At 44.6% G+C, this 17438-nt stretch overlaps 1 protein-coding gene across 3 annotated transcripts in view; it reads right to left on the reverse strand.

Moving 5' to 3' along the window:
- The window catches only part of LOC129816476 (collagen alpha-1(XVIII) chain-like), a 202281-nt gene that overhangs the window by 43159 nt on the left and 141684 nt on the right, over positions 1-17438 (reverse strand). For all 3 annotated transcript variants that reach the window (XM_055871017.1, XM_055871014.1, XM_055871015.1), the window contains 6 exons: positions 15333-15464; positions 1564-1635; positions 1421-1447; positions 1157-1255; positions 718-744; positions 337-426 (listed from right to left, as the gene is read on the reverse strand). In XM_055871017.1, the coding sequence (XP_055726992.1) occupies positions 337-426; positions 718-744; positions 1157-1255; positions 1421-1447; positions 1564-1635; positions 15333-15464 (447 nt within the window). The remainder of the gene's footprint in view (positions 1-336; positions 427-717; positions 745-1156; positions 1256-1420; positions 1448-1563; positions 1636-15332; positions 15465-17438) is intronic.

A 17438-nucleotide genomic window follows, 5' to 3' on the forward strand; every position in this document is an offset into this window, starting at 1 on the left:
ACAATGACGGCTTACTCTGGCCAAACCCCGACAACGCTGGGCCAATAGTGCGCCGTCCTATGAGACTCCCAATCACGGCCGGATTTGATACAGCCTGGATTCGAACCAGGTACTATAGTGATGCCTCTTGCACTGAGATGCAGTGCCTTAGACTGCTCGGGAGCCCAAGCCTTTCAGATAATATCCAAGCCTTTCATAACAAGTTTCTAAAGGGATTGGGGCAAGAGGGGTAGGGTCTAGAGGGGCAGGGGGGTAGGGTCTAGAGGTGTAGGGACTAGAGGGCCTAGTGTCTAGGTGGGTAGGGGCTATAGGGGTTGTTTCGGGAGGCGGCCTTACGCTGCTGGAGGTCTGGTAGATTATTTGTCCAGGTGGGCCGGGTGGACCTGGTGGTCCAGGCTGTCCGTTTCCATCACGACCAGTTTCGCCCTAAAAAAACAGACCGAAGAGAACATCAGCCTTTAGTGACAAAGAAATGCTGGCACAGAATCCATACGCTTCATGGGACTGGGTGGAAGTTGCCCCTAATAACTGACACAGGGTCAGAGATTGTCTCATCCGCCTGATGTTTAATTGCTAAACACATTGATTTCCTGGTAGCTTGTTCCATTTTTGGTACACAATATCTGTGTTAAATTGTCTTGCTTTACGCATGTAATTGAACTGTTATAATGTCCCTTGAATGACATTTTAATTCTAGGAAAACGTGAAAAAACTCACTCTTTCTCCTCTGTCCCCCTTTTGTCCCTGGAAAATGAAAGGGGAACCAAACAGAAAAACATACAATTGTGAGAAAAAAGTCCATTATTAAGAAAAAGGATGTCCATAAATTCAATTTCAGTTCCTTCTCTGAGCTGACTTGCTGAAGATTGAACCCCAATCTTGTCCCCCACTTTGATTTTGAACCGTTGTCTTTGTGTGCAAGAACAGATCAAATCTAGACAGGCGTTCATTTTCAGCCCAGCTGCACTACAAACCAGTCACATGTAATCAGCTAATCATGACCTTCAGTCTGGAGCCGAAAACCCTGCACAACCAGCAGGTCTCCAGGACCGACCTGAATTGGTGTTCCCAGATAGCTAGCTAACGCTAACTACATGTCTCAGAACCCTTATGTAGATATTGTGAGGTGGGTGGAGGGAAGCAGGTTCTGACATACATTAGGTCCAGGGAAACCGTCCAACCCTGGTCGGCCATCTCTTCCTTGTAGTCCTTCACTTCCCTTCTCGCCAGCAGCACCAGGGAAACCAGGCTTTCCCTAATGAGTGAAATACAAACCACAAGTTAAATTGAAACTGATCACACAAGAGGAGGAATTAATGTTAGAATATTGAGATGGATTGCATTGTATTGGTGTCTAAACTTTTTATTCAATGATTTGTATTTTTTCCTTTATTAAATTAAACCAAAGTAAAGCTCATACCGGTAGGCCAGGGATGCCAGTAGTACCCTGAAAGTGAACAGAATAAAAGTGGAATCAGTGAGAGAATCTATTAAAATGGCAGAATCAAAACATACAGTATTTATTGTATCTAAAATTAAATGACAGCTGCAGAGGACACCCACCTGTCGCCCGTCTGGCCCTCGGGCTCCAGGAACCCCATTGGCCACTCCCACACCAGAGCCTTCCATGTCATCCTTCACACATAAGGATAGGAAGGAGAGAGAGAGACCGAGACAGAGAGACAGAGGTCATGAGATCATTAACTTTTCCCCCAAATTTGTGTGATAAACCTGGATTTTTTCACATGGACTTACTCAGGAAACTGCCCTTTACAACAGAACCTTCAATCCAAAAAGAACATTCAAGCGAACAACCTTGAATTTGGACAAAATTGTTATTACCAAAAACTGCCAAGGACTACCGAGCAAAACAACCAGCAGAAAAATCACAGGAAAAAACTAAACATACCACCAAACCTACAACTGAGAGCTACTTTCAAGGCCAAGAAGTAAGAGAAAGATCTTAAAATAATCTCTAGATATATTACTATAATATACCTTACTATATGAAGACTCAAATGCTTCGTTAGGACAGGACGGACATCCTGGCAGCAACTTCCATTTTCAGTGAGGTGCGAAGTGAGAGGTGTGAATGCCCTTGAATACAACAATGCCAGCAGAACACAATCCCAACCCAAATGAATAGGCCTCACACCCCTATGCAGAGGCCATCAAAGTGCAGTTCCCCACATAAAAAAAAAGATCATGTACGTAAAAAGTACAAAGGTAAGCCTCTCCAGAGACACTATTTGCTGACTGTTACAAGAATGGGAACGTAAGCAATCTCATCTTCCACACAGACGAGCCCCTGGCATGGCACAGGACAATAAGAGCACACTACCCCTCTGTCGAGAGAAAAGGGTATTAACCCAGGGTGGAAACTCAGAATACTTCACATTGAGGACATCGAGACAGCCTGTGTGAACCTGTACAAGTCTGAAATGGTAATGGTGAATGGGAACCTCAAACCTTTTTAGCAGGACTTTTACAGGATCAAAGAGAGAGCACAGTATGAGAAGCTCACCCCTGGTGACGACCCCCCATCACGAACAAGACAGATAACACCCCCTCCGCAAACAGTCCTAAAGACAAGAAACCCCAATAGGAGAGTCAGCGCCCACAGCACTGCTCCTGCATTAATATAAGGGATACATTCACACAGCTGGAGATCGAGCTGGTAGCACTCAAACAGCAATTCAACACATTACAGACCCCAACAGACCAGCACAACAACCCCCCCTTAACCAGACCCATTCTGGACGGTGGTGACAAAATTCCAACAGGAGGGAGAGGGAAAAACAGCCCAGCTGAAGGAGGAGGGGAGAGTGCTGAAGAAAGTGAGAAAGCTGAAGTGCGACAATGTCACGCCCTGGCCTTAGTATTCTTTGTTTTCTTTATTATTTTAGTTAGGTCAGGGTGTGACATGGGGAATGTTTATGTTTTGTTGGTTTTGGGTGTTGTTTATGGTAAAGGGGTTGTGTATAGTATATGGGTTTGTGTGGAGTACATGTTTCTAGTGTTGTCTATGTATGTTTAGTTGTCTAGGAGAGTCTATGGTTACCTGAATGAGTTCCCAATTAGAGACAGCTGATTTCGGTTGTCTCTGATTGGGAGCCTTATTTAGGGTAGCCATAGGCTCTCATTGGTTGTGGGTAATTGTCTATGTAGAACGTTTGTAGCCTGTATGTATGTGCACAACGTTTGTAGCTTCACGGTCGTTTTGTTGTTTTGTTAGTTTGTATAGAGTTTTGTGTCGTGTTCATCTTCGTGTTGTTAAATAAAAGAAGATGGCTTATTTTCCAACTGCTGCATTTTGGTCCGTCAATCCGCCACACGATCGTGACAGAATTACCCACCATAGGACCAAGCGGCATGGAAGGCGGCAACAGGACCTACCTACACAGGATTTCTGGAGATGGGAGGACGAATTGGAAGGAAAGGGACCTTGGGCTCAACCTGGAGAATATCGCCTCCCTCGTGAAGAGCTGGAGGCAGCGAAAGCCGAGAGGAGGCGATATGAGGAGGCAGCACGGAAGCAAGGCTGGAGACCCGTGAGTAATACCCAAAAATTTCTTGGGGAGGGGCTCATGGGGAATGTGGCGAGTCCAGATGGGAGAACTGCGTCAACTTCCCGTGCTTCCCGTGCTTCCTCTAAGAGGGAACCTGAGCCAGTCGGGCTGAGATTGGAGGGGAGCAATGGGAATGATGCAGAGACTGTTAAGGATTTATTGGGGAGGTTGGAAGAGAGTGAAATGAGGGAGCTGCTGTGTTGGTGCGTGAGGCACAAGATCCACCCGACAGAGCGTGTGCGGGATGTGAGGTTACCTGAGTCAGCTCTCCATGCTCGTCCTGATGTGCGAGCTAACCGTCTGGAAAGGACAGTCCCACGAACCAGGCCTCCTGGACGCCTCCCTAGTCCTGCACCTCCTATATTAGCCCTATGTACTAACTCTCCTGTGACGGTTCCCAGCCCAGTACAACCAGTGCCTCCTCCACGCACTAGCCTTATGGTGCGTGTCTCCAGCCCTTTACCACCAGTGCCTAAATTACGCACCAAGCCTCCTGTGTGTACCCAGAGTCCTGTGCGTCCTGTTGCTGCTCCCCGCATTAGCCCTGAGATGCGTGTCCCCAGTCCGGTACCACCAGTTCCGGCCCCACGCACTAGGCCTAATGTGCGTCCCCAGGGTCCAGTATGCCCTGTTCCTGCTCCCCGCACTAGCCCTGAGATGCGTGTCCCCAGCCCGGTACCACCAGTTCCGGCACCACGCACTAGGCCTAATGTGCGCTCCCAGGGTCCAGTATGCCCTGTTCCTTCTCCCCGCACTAGCCCTGAGATGCGTGTCCCCAGCCCGGTGCCACCAGTCCCGGCACCACGCACCAGGCCTACAGTGCGCCTCAGCCGGCAGGAGTCTGCCGTCTGCACAGCGATGACTGAACTGCCCGTCTCCCCAGCGCCATCTGAGCCATCCGTCTCCCCAGCGCCATCTGAGCCATCCGTCTCCCCAGCGCCATCTGAGCCATCCGTCTGCCATGAGCCTGCAAAGCCGCCCGTCTGCCATGAGCCTGCAAAGCCGCCCGTCTGCCATGAGCCTACTGAGCCGTCCGCCAGACAGGAGCCGCTAGAGCCGCCAGCCAGACAGGAGCCGCTAGAGCCGTCCGTCAGACAGGATCTGCCAGAGCCGCCAACCAGACAGGATCTGCCAGAGCCGCCAACCAGACAGGATCTGCCAGAGCCGCCAACCAGACAGGATCTGCCAGAGCCGCCAACCAGACAGGAGCAGCCAGATCAGTCAGCCAGCCATGAGCAGCCAGATCCGTCAGCCAGCCATGAGCAGCCAGATCCGTCAGCTAGCCATGAGCAGCCAGATCCGTCAGCTAGCCATGAGCAGCCAGATCCGTCAGCTAGCCATGAGCAGCCAGATCCGTCAGCTAGCCATGAGCAGCCAGATCCGTCAGCTAGCCATGAGCAGCCAGATCCGTCAGCCAGCCATGAGCAGCCAGATCCGTCAGCCAGCCATGAGCAGCCAGATCCGTCAGCCAGCCATGAGCAGCCAGATCCGTCAGCTAGCCATGAGCAGCCAGATCCGTCAGCTAGCCATGAGCAGCCAGATCCGTCAGCTAGCCATGAGCAGCCAGATCCGTCAGCCAGCCATGAGCAGCCAGATCCGTCAGCCAGCCATGAGCAGCCAGATCCGTCAGCTAGCCATGAGCAGCCAGATCCGTCAGCTAGCCATGAGCAGCCAGATCCGTCAGCTAGCCATGAGCAGCCAGATCCGTCAGCCAGCCATGAGCAGCCAGATCCGTCAGCCAGCCATGAGCAGCCAGATCCGTCAGCCAGCCATGAGCAGCCAGATCCGTCAGCTAGCCATGAGCAGCCAGATCCGTCAGCTAGCCATGAGCAGCCAGATCCGTCAGCTAGCCATGAGCAGCCAGATCCGTCAGCTAGCCATGAGCAGCCAGATCCGTCAGCCAGCCATGGGCCATCCCTCAGTCCGGAGCTGCAGTCCCTCAGTCCGGAGCTGCAGTCCCTCAGTCCGGAGCTGCCATTCTTCAGTCCGGAGCTGCCCCTTATCCTGGTGCTGCCCCTTATCCTGGTGCTGCCCCTTACCCTGGTGCTGCCCCTTACCCTGGTGCTGCCCCTTACCCTGGTGCTGCCCCTTACCCTGGTGCTGCCCCTTACCCTGGTACTGCCCCTGACCCTGGTACTGCCCCTTACCCTGGTACTGCCCCTTACCCTGGTACTGCCCCTTACCCTGGTACTGCCCCTTACCCTGGTACTGCCCCTTAGTCCGGAGCTGCCCCTTAGTCCAGAACTGCCCCTTAATGCAATGGGGTTAATGTGGAGAGGGGTCATTTTGAAGAAGCTAAGGAGGTGGTTAGGGACTGTGGTGAAGTGGGGACCACGACCAGAGCCGGAGCCGCCACCGTGGAGGGAAGCCCACCCAGACCCTCCCCTAGACTGTGTATGGTGCGCCCGGAGTTCGCGCCTCAAGGGGGGGGTTATGTCACGCCCTGGCCTTAGTATTCTTTGTTTTCTTTATTATTTTAGTTAGGTCAGGGTGTGACATGGGGAATGTTTATGTTTTGTTGGTTTTGGGTGTTGTTTATGGTAAAGGGGTTGTGTATAGTATATGGGTTTGTGTGGAGTACATGTTTCTAGTGTTGTCTATGTATGTTTAGTTGTCTAGGAGAGTCTATGGTTACCTGAATGAGTTCCCAATTAGAGACAGCTGATTTCGGTTGTCTCTGATTGGGAGCCTTATTTAGGGTAGCCATAGGCTCTCATTGGTTGTGGGTAATTGTCTATGTAGAACGTTTGTAGCCTGTATGTATGTGCACAACGTTTGTAGCTTCACGGTCGTTTTGTTGTTTTGTTAGTTTGTATAGAGTTTTGTGTCGTGTTCATCTTCGTGTTGTTAAATAAAAGAAGATGGCTTATTTTCCAACTGCTGCATTTTGGTCCGTCAATCCGCCACACGATCGTGACAGACAATGAACAACTCATGAGAGAGTAGGGCTGTCCCCGGCAACAAAAATAAATCTTGGTCGACCAAAAGTTGTCTGTTCTTTTGACAAAATTTTTAAACATGTATTTTTCCATATATAGATTATGCATTAAGCTTACGGTTTGATGTGTCGTGACTCTCATTAATCTGATGACTGTTATTTATTTTATCAACTAACTATGTTTAATTGTTACTCGATTAAATGAATCATGTAACAATTAACTCATTAGCAATTTGGGGCACCACGGGAAAAGTTGTTTAACAAGTTACTATCTCCCAACTTAAACTCTAAAGATATATAGATATCTCTTACATAAATAACAATTATTATCAATTATTAATTATTATTACCTCATATCAGTCTCTTTCTAAACGTCGCATACTCCTTGATATCTGCAAGAACCCTAACCTCATTGATGAATCAGCAATACACAAATAGGCTTAATTATTTATTTACTAACTAACTAAATAATAACACAGAATACCCATTCACACTTACATTAGATAAAAGACACGTAGTGGACTGACATGATATGACGGCTTGTTATACAATGGAAAGGGTGTGGGGAACGATAAATAGAGAGAGAGACCAAGAGAGTCAACTTATCGTACATACATTTGGAAGTAGAGCGGCCTATTGGTCAGACTTAGAAGGCGAGCACACCATCCACTGCTTCCCGAACATATTACTCGCCAATGTCCAATCTCTAGACAACAAGGTGGACGAAATTAGGGCACAAGTTGCCTTCCAGAGACATCAGAGATTGAAACATTCTCTGTTTCACGGAAACATGGCTCACTCGGGATATGTTGTCAGAGTCGGTACAGCCACCCGGTTCCTTCACGCATCGCGCCGACAGAATAAAAAAAATCTCTCTGGTAAGAAGAAGGGCGGGGATGTATGCCTTATGATTAACGACTCATGGTGTAATAATAACAACATAGATGAACTCAAGTCCTTTTGTTCACCTGACCTAAAATTCCTTACAATCAAATGCCGACCGCATTATCTACCAAGACAATTCTCTTCTATTATAGTCACAGCCGTGTATATCACCCCCAAAGCAGATACCTTGACGGACCTGAAAGAACTTCACTGGACTCTATGTAAACTGGAAACCATAAATCCTGCGGCTGCATTTATTGTAGCTGGGAATTTTAACAAAGCTAATCTGAGAATAAGGCTTCCTAAATTCTATCAGCATATCGAATGAGCGACACGAGCTGGTAGCCTTCTGGACCATTGCTACTCTAACTTCTGCGATGCATACAAAGCCCTCCCCTGCATTCCCTTCAGAAAATCTGACCATGACTCAATTTTGTTGCTCCTAACCTATAGACAGAAACTAAAACAGGAAACGCCAGTGCTAAGATCTATCTAATGCTGGTCTGACCAATCGGATTCCACGCTTCAAGATTGCTTCGATCACGTAGAATGGGATATGTTCCAGGTAGCCTCAGACAACAACATTGATGTATACGGTGAATAGGTGAGCGAGTTAATTAGCAAGAGCATCGGTGATGTTGTACCCACTGTGACTATTAAAACCTTCCGTAACCAGAAACCGTGGATTGATGGCAGCATTTGCGCAAAACTGAAAGTGCGAACCACCACTATTAATTTTGGCAAGGCGACTGGAAACATGACCGAATACAACCAGTGTAGCTATTCCCTCCGCAAAGCAATCAAACAAGCAAAGCTTCAGTATAGAGACAAAGTAGAGTCGCAATTCAACGGCTCAAACACAAGATGTACGTGGCAGGGTCTACAGTCAAAAACGGATTACAAAAAGAAAACCAGCCCCGTCGAGGATATCAACGTCTTGCTTCCAGACAAATTAAACAACTTCTCTGCTAACTTTGAGAACAATACAGTGCCACTGACAAGGCCCATTACCAAAGCCTGTGGGCTCTCCTTCACCGTGACCAATGTGAGTAAAACATTGAAATGTATTAACCCTTGCAAGGCTACCGTCCCAGACTGCATCCCTAGCCGTGTCCTCAGAGCATGTGCAGACCAGCGGGCTGGTGTGTTTACGGACATAATCAATCAATCCCTTTCCCAGTCGGTTGTGCCCACATGCTCCACCATTGTTCCTGTTCCCAAGAAAGCTAAGGCAACTGAACTAAATGACTATCGCCGCATTGCACTCACTTCTGTCATCATGAAGTGCTTCGAAAGACTAGTCAAGGATCATATCACCTCCACCCTACCTGATACCCTAGACCCACTCCAATTTGCCTACCGCCCCAATAGGTCCACAGATAATGCAATCCCCATCACACTGCCCTATCCTATCTGGACAAGAGGAATACCTTTGTAAGAACGCTGTTCATTGACAACAGCTCAGCATTCAATACCATACTACCCTCCAAACTCATAATTAAGCTTGAGACCCTGGGTCTTGACCCCGCCCTGTGCAACTGGGTCCTCAACACTGGGGCCACACAAGGGTTCTTAGCCCTCTCCTGTACTCCCTGCTCACCCACGACTGAATGGTCTTGGTTGAGCAGGGAGTACAGGAGAGGGCTGCACGCATCCAACACAATCATCAAGTTCGGAGACGACACTACAGTGGTAGGCTTGATTACCAACAACGACGAGATGGCCTGTCTTGTCACCTAAAACACTCAAACTTTTGCAGATGCACAATCGAGAGCTTCCTGTCGGGCTGTATCACCGCCTGGTACGGCAACTGCTCTGCCCACAACCGCAGTGCTCTCCAGTGGGTAGTGCGGTCTGCACAACGCATCACCAGGGGCAAACTACCTGCCCTCCAGGACACCTACAGCACACGATGTCACAGGAAGGCCAAAAAGATCATCAAGGACAACAACCACCCGAGTCACTGCCTTTTCACCCCGCTATCATCCAGAAGACGAGGTCAGTACAGGTGCATCAAAGCTGGGACCGAGAGACTGATAAACAGCTTCTATCTCAAGGCCATCAGACTGTTAAACAGCCATCACTAACATAGAGTGGCTGCTGCCAACATACCATCTCAAATCTCTGGCCACTTTAACAAATGTAATAAAGGGATTAAAAAAGGTATCACTAGTCACTTTAAATAACGCCACTTTAATAATGTCTACATATCCTATATTACTCTTCTCATATGTAGAGTTGAAGTCGGAAGTTTACATTCACCTTAGCCAAATTCCTGACATTTAATCCAGTTAAAAATGCCCTGTCTTAGGTCAGTTAGGATCAACACTTTATTTTGAGAATGTGAAATGTCAGAATTATAGTAGAGAGAATGATTCATTTCAGATTATATTTCTTTCATCACATTCCCAATGGGTCAGAAGTTTACATACACTCAATTAGTATTTGGTAGAATTGCGTTTAACTTGGGTCAAATGTTTTGGGTAGCCTTCCACAAGCTTCCCACAATAAATTGGCTGAATTCTGGCCCATTCCTCCTGACAGAGCTGGTGTAACTGAGTCAGGTTTGTAGGCCTCCTTGCTCGCACACGCTTTTTCAGTTATGCCCACACATTTTCTATGGGATTGAGGTCAGGGCTTTGTGATGGCCACTCCAAAACCTTGGCTTTGTTGTCCTTAAGCCATTTTGCCACAACTTTGGAAGTATGCTTGGGGTCATTATCCATTTGGAAGACCCATTTGTGATCAAGCTTTAGCTTCCTGACTGATGTTTTGAGATGTGGCTTCAACATATCCACATAATTTCCCTGCCACATGATACCATCTATTTTGTGAAGTGCACCAGTCCCTCCTGCAGCAAAGCACCCCCACACCATGATGCTGTCACCCCCGTGTTTCACGGATGGGATGGTGTTCTTCGACTTGCAAGCATCCCCCTTTTTCCTCCAAACATAACAATGGTCATTATGGCCAAACAGTTCTATTTTTGTTTCATCAGACCAGAGGACATTTCTTCAAAAAGTACGATCTTTGTTCCCATGTGCAGTTGCAAACCGTAGTCTGGCTTTTTTATGGTGGTTTTGGAGCAGTGGCTTCTTCCTTGCTGAGCGGCCTTTCAAGTTATGTCGATATAGGTCTCGTTTTACTGTGGATATAGATACTTTTATGCCTGTTTCCTCCAGCATCTTCACAAGGTCCTTTGCAGTTGTTCTGGGATTGATTTGCACTTTTCGCACCAAAGTACGTTCATCTTTAGGAGACGGAAAGCGTCTCCTTCCTGAGCGGTATGGTGGCTGCGTGGTCCCATTTTGTCTGTCATAGTTGAAGTGTACCTATGATGAAAATTACAGGCCTCTCTCATCTTTTTAAGTGGGAGAACTTGCACAATTGGTGGCTGACTAAATACTTTTTTGCCCCAATGTATATCAATGAATTGGCGAGGGCACTAGATTAGTCTGCAGCACCCAGCCTCACCCTACTGGACTCGGAAATCAAATATCTACTGTTTGTTTATGATCTGGTGCTTCTGTCCCAACCATGGTGGGTCTACAGCAGCACCTAGGTCTTCTGCACAGATTCTGTCAGACTTGGGCTCTGATAGTGAATCTCAGTAAGCCAAAAAAAATATGTTCCAAAACAAGTCAATTTGCCAGGACAACAAATACAAATTCTATCTAGACACTGTTGCCCTAGAGCACACAAATAATTATATCTAAACATCAACACCACAGGTAACTTCCACAAGGCTGTGAAAGATCTAAGAGACAAGGCAAGTAGAGCCTTCTATGCCGTCCAAAAAAAAAAAAACTCAACATTCCAATTACGATCTGGCTAAAAATACTTCAACCAGTTAAAGAACCCATTTCTCTATGGTTGTGAGGTCTGGGGTCTACTCACCAACCAATAATTCACTAAATGGGACAAACACCGAATTGGAATTCTGCAAAAATATACAACACAAAACCCCAAACAATGCATGTAGAGCAGAATTAGGACTATACCCGCTAGTTATCAAAATCCAGAAAAGAGCTGTCAAAATCTATAACCACCTAAAAGGTTGTGATGCCCACACATTCCACCACAAAGCCCTCCCTTACAAAGAGATTAACCTAGAGAAAAGTCCCCTCAGTCAGCTGGTTCTGGGGCTCTGTTCAAACACAAACAGACCCCCATGCCAGCAACTCAATTAGACCCAACCAAATTATGAGAAAGCAACAAGAGAACTATTTGACACACTGGAAAGAATCAACCAAAACACTGAGCAAATTGGAATGCTATCTGGCCCTGAACAGAAAGTACACAGTGGCATAATGCCTGACCACTGTGACTGACCCAAAATTAGAAAATACTTGACTATGTACAGACTCATTGATCATAGCCTTGCTACTGAGTGAGGTCGCCACAGGCAGACCTGGCTCTGAAGAGAAGACAGGATATGTGCCTACTGTCCACAAAATTAGGTGGAAAGTGAGCTGCACTTCTTAACCTCCTGCCAAATGTATAACCACATTAGAGCCACATATTTCCCACAGATCACACAGACCTACAAAGAATTTGAAAACAAATCCAACATTGATAAACTTCCATATCTGTTAGGCGAAATACCACAATGTGCAATCACAGTTGCAAGATTTGTTGCCCGTTGCCATGAGAAAAGGGCAACGAGTGGAGCACAAACAACATTGTAAATACCACCAATACCTATGTTTATTTATCTTCCCCCACTATTTGTACTACAACTACTTGCATATTGCTAAAACACTGTACATAGCTGAAAATATAACACTTGAAACGTCTTAATCTTTTTGAAACCTTTTTGAGTTTACTGTTACTTTCTAATAGTTTTTGTTGATGTTGTTAAATTAGTTTCTTCTCACTTCTGTTTATTTCACTTGCTTGGCAATGTAAACATATGTTTCCCATGCCAATTAAGCCTGTTTGAATATAATAAAAAAATGTAGAGAGCTCGCAAGAGAGCGAGAGAGCAAGAGAAAGAGAGCGAGGCTAAGGACCGAATCCTGACATTAGAACCACACGCCTCATATTGACGCTGGCCTTCTAGGCAGAATTTCTCTGTCCAGTGTCTGTGTTTTTTTGCCCATTTTAATCTTTCTTTTTTATTGGCCAGTCTGAGATAAGTATTTTTCTTTGTAACTCTGCCTAGAAGGCTAGCATCCCGGGGTCGTATCATCACTGTTGACGTTGAAACGGGTGTTTTGCGGGTACTATTTAATGAAGCTACCAGTTGAGGACTTGTGAGGCATCTGTTTCTCAAACTAGACACTGTAATGTACTTGTCCTCCTGCTCAGTTGTGCATCGGGGTCTCCCACTCCTCTTTCTATTCTGGTTAGAGCCAGTTTGCGCTGTTCTGTGAAGGGAGTAGTACACAGCGTTGTGCCAGATCTTCCGTTTCTTGGCAATTTCACACATGGAAAAGCCTTCATTTCTCAGAACAAGAATAGACTGACGAGTTTCAGAATAAAGTTCTTTGTTTCTGGCCATTTTGAGCCTGTAATCGAACCCACAATTGCAGATGCTCCTGATACTCAACTTGTCGAAAGAAGGCCAGTTTTACTGCTTCTTTAATTAGCACAACAGTTTTCAGATGTGCTAACATAATTGCAGAAGTGTTTTCTTATGATCAATTAGCCTTTAAAAATTATAAACTTGGATTAGCTAACACAAGGTGTCATTGGAACACAGGACTGACGGTTGCTGATAATGGGCCTTTGTACGCCTACGTAGATATTCTATAAAAAAAGCTGCCGTTTCCTGCTACAATAGTCATTTACAACATTCACAATGTCGACATTGTATTTCTGATCAATTTGATGTTATTTTAAATGGACAAAAAAATTAGAATTTCTTTCAAAAACAAGGACATTTCTAAGTGACCCCAAACGTTTGAACGGTATTTTAGGTATATGATGTAATGACGCCAAATAAAAATTTGCGCTACACGTGCAACATAGCATGTGGATCGAGCAGTCAACAAGTCGAGCAGTCATTTGAAAGAGTAAGAAAATTTCAGTGAGACAACTCAAAGGCCTAATCCATTAAAGCCAAGATTGCCCTTGACAATCAACCGTTCTCTATCTTAGGTGATGTTGGCTTTCGCCGACTGGTCGAGCACTGGTACACACTACCAAGTGCGCTATTTTTCAGATGTTGCCCTACCGGAGTTACACAGTAATAGCGTCACAGCTATTAGCTTCACCACATACATACTATGGAACTCCAGTTGGGTCTTTGTGTGTCAAAAAACATACAGTAGTGCTGTCAAAGCTGAAAAAAAGAAGCAAACACCAGCCACGAACGATGTGCTTACAATACCGCATTGGTAATGAAGCATAATTTCTTTGACAGCAACCTCTGGGGTAGCTAGCTTTAGCTTGGTACCTAGCTAGCACAATACAACCAGCCTGAAAACGATGACCAATAGAAACTGCAGTCATTTTCATTATTCTTAGCAATGATTTAGGAATCCATGTGAGTAAGTATTAGCTAGGTTGCCACCTGTTGTTCGCCTATTGAAATTGAACTTCAGTTCATGAAAATAAACAGCTAGCCAGCTACTTAACCAAGTTGCCCAAAGCTAACATTATAAGCAGCCAGCTAGCTTCATTTGGCTAGTGAGGCTCGACCGGACCGGGTTATGTGTTGTGAAGCTAGCCGCAATAAGGATTTGGCACAATAGTAGAATTTGCGGTTTGCCTTCCAAATAAAAGTATGTAATTGACAGTGATGCAAATATATGCAAATAGTAGAAATATATGACATATTTTTATTTTGAAGGTTAACCGCAAAGTCCATTATTGTGGCTAATCCTTATTGTGGCTAGCTTCACATTGATGGGTCCGACCACCAATAATCAAATAAGAACTGTCTTATAAATGTGGGTTATTTTAGAAGATGACACCTTGCTATATAATTAGCTAGCTAACTATAGCTACTGAAACAGATTGTCGTTTCGCTATGTTTTTGGGAAAGAACATTGTTTGCATCCATGAGCTAGCTAGCTTTGTTTTCATGACCAGCACTGTAGGTGTGCGAAACAACTTTACCAGTATCATAGCACACGTATTGATGAATTGTTGTGACATATGAAATAGGAGTGACAGTGTAATAACTACGTACAATTTTTATGAATGCGTTAAATGATTTTGTGACGTGCAGTCATATTCAGGTCCTGATTGGTCAACAAGCTTATTTGACACGTCAAATCGTGTTATCTTTTTTGACACGCAAAGACCCAAACGGTGTTCCATAGAGATCCTGGTTGAGAATGAAACGACGGAACAAATGAACAACGAAACAACACAGCAAGTAAGTGAAAGAAATAGGTTTTGATTATGTTTTACTGGTAATGGGGATTTACATGAATGCCAACAAAATAACTTTTTGGTTAGTGTTTGTTTGTGTGTGTGTGTGTGTGTGTAACCTTTATTTAACTAGGCAAGTCAGTTAAGAACACATTCTGATTTACAATGGCGGCCTACCCCGGTCAAACCCGGACGACGCCGTGCCAATTGTGCGCCGCCCTATGAGACTACCAATCACCACCGGCTGTGATACAGCCTGGATTCGAACCAGGGACTGTAGTGATGCCTCTTACACTGAGATACAGTGCCTTAGACCGCTGCGTCCATGTGTATGTGTTAACTATTTAACTGTACTAGAATTCTTAAAAGGCAGCAAAAATTTTAAATATCGGTTATCGGCATTGTTCTTTTGGGCAAGGAAAATATTGTATATCGGTATCGGCCAAAAATGTCATATCGGTGCATTCGTTTAACACTGGGTAATGTTTACAGATCGTTTGACAAGCTAGTGAGATTCTTGTGATACTAAGAAACACTCAGTATTAACATTGGGCATTAGTAATCATGCATCGTAAAGACCACTGAGATAGGGAAACCCATCTCTCATGGGGACTCACAAAGCCAGCGTGATAGCTTGGTCCGGGGGGTCCTGGTGGCCCGGGTTGTCCCACTGGTCCCATTGGTCCAGGAAGGCCAGCCAATCCGCCCTGTCCTGGCTGACCAGGGATGCCAGTCAATCCCTGTGCACCCTGTGGAATGGGATGAAGGTCAAGATTAAAAAACAGTCAATATCATATTGATGAGCCATCCAAACCACACACTTTGGAAAATAAGGGTTCAAAAAGGGTTATTCGGCTGTCCCCCATAGATAACTATTTTTGGGTCCAGGTAGAACCCTTTTTGGTTTCATGTAGAACCCTCTGTGGAAATAAATCAATCTTTATTCAAATGGTTCTCTTATGGGGACAGCCAAACAACCCTTTTAGGTTCTAGATAGCACTTTCTTTTCTAAGAGTTTACTAGTAGGACACACTTCACACAGGTATTAATCACAGTGTAGAGCAATCTAAGCAACATTAGGAGAAACTGACCAACTGCAGATACGGTCATTGGACAGTTGAAATAATTCCCTAGCCTGAAACATGACTAAGAGTTCATTAGGACTGTCCCAGACAAGAAAACCTTGGTCGGCGAAAGTCGTCTGTTCTTTCAACCAATCGATTGGTCAAAAATGTAAAACGTGTATTTTTCCATATATAGACAATATATATCGACGACTATATGCACTGAGTTTGTCTGACGCTTTAAGATAACTGTTTGATTAAATAATTAAGACACACAAATGACTACAGCGAGTCCGACCACAATTGATTTGTGCCGGGCTGGGCTCAGACTTGCTGTGCTGTGTATTTTTAACAGCGAGTGACTGTGTGACTAGCACCTGTTGTCTCTCCTCCCTGCTGAGGCGACTTCAGCAGAACATCGACAGAGTTTATTGCGCTGTCCGTGTTGCTGTAGCTGCAACATAATTACAGCTATTTCTGACTGAAAGTTCTGTTACTGAAATCACACGAAATGTCTCTCTTTACGTGACAAATGTATTCATCGCATGCAAGTGACCAATAGGCCCTGACCTATAGCATATCATAATCACATCAATAAATTGGTTATAACAAAATTAGATTACAATATAATTCTTCTGACCATTTGGAACGATGTAAACAACGCAAAATAAATTCTAAGCGTAGCAGAGAGCCTGTTGTAATGCTTTTTTTTTTGTGGAAAGCCTTTACTTCAGCAGACTTAAAACAGTTGCATGTATTTGTGAATGCAATGGCTGTCATGTAACGGTTTATTTATTGTTCACGCTAATTAGCCTTTTCAAGGTCGCTTTGTTGTTTGATTTTAAAACTAAAATGCTCGATTGCATTTCAAATCATGAATGACTCGTATGCTGTGTGACGACATGAACAAATGAATGATTGATTGATACAGTAGCCTGTATAAATACTGAAATATAGGCCTAAATAAGTTGCGTGATTAAGAAATAAAACAGGATACGGTCCTAGGCCTACAGCACGATGGTGGTTAAATAATAATAATTATAATAATAAGAACAAGAAGGATAAAGGAGTGTTAATATTATTATAAATATATATTTTTTGGGACAACTTGAACAGTGTAAATAACACAAAATAAAGTGTAAGTAATACCAGAGAAGCTGTTAAAAAAAGTCAATCCTTTATCACAGCATAGCAACGATTAAAAACAGACAAATTTGTGAAATTGTTTATCCAACATTTTGTGGATGCGTGCGGCTCGGTGCTCACGGAATCAGTAGGCTACACAAACAGGAATTGTCTTATTTCTGTAGATACAATGCAGTCGGGAAGTTCTCAGACCCCTTCAATGTATGTACATTTTGTTACATTACAGCCTTATTCTACAATGGATAAAATATATATTTTTCTCATCAATCTAAACACAATACCCATAATAACAGTGAAAACAGGTTTTTAGAAATTTGTGCAAATGTATTAAATATAAAAACAGAAACGCCTTACTTAAGTATTCAGACCCTTTGCTATGAAACTCAAAATTTGCTTTGTCATTATGAGGTATTGTGGGGTAGATTGATGAGGGGAAATAATGTTTTTATTCATTTTAGAAAAAGGCTGTAACGTAACAAAATGTGGAAAAAGGCAAGTGGTCTGAATACTTTC

The sequence above is a fragment of the Salvelinus fontinalis genome, chromosome 19 (assembly GCF_029448725.1).
Source record: "Salvelinus fontinalis isolate EN_2023a chromosome 19, ASM2944872v1, whole genome shotgun sequence".
NCBI classification, from domain to species: domain Eukaryota; kingdom Metazoa; phylum Chordata; class Actinopteri; order Salmoniformes; family Salmonidae; genus Salvelinus; species Salvelinus fontinalis.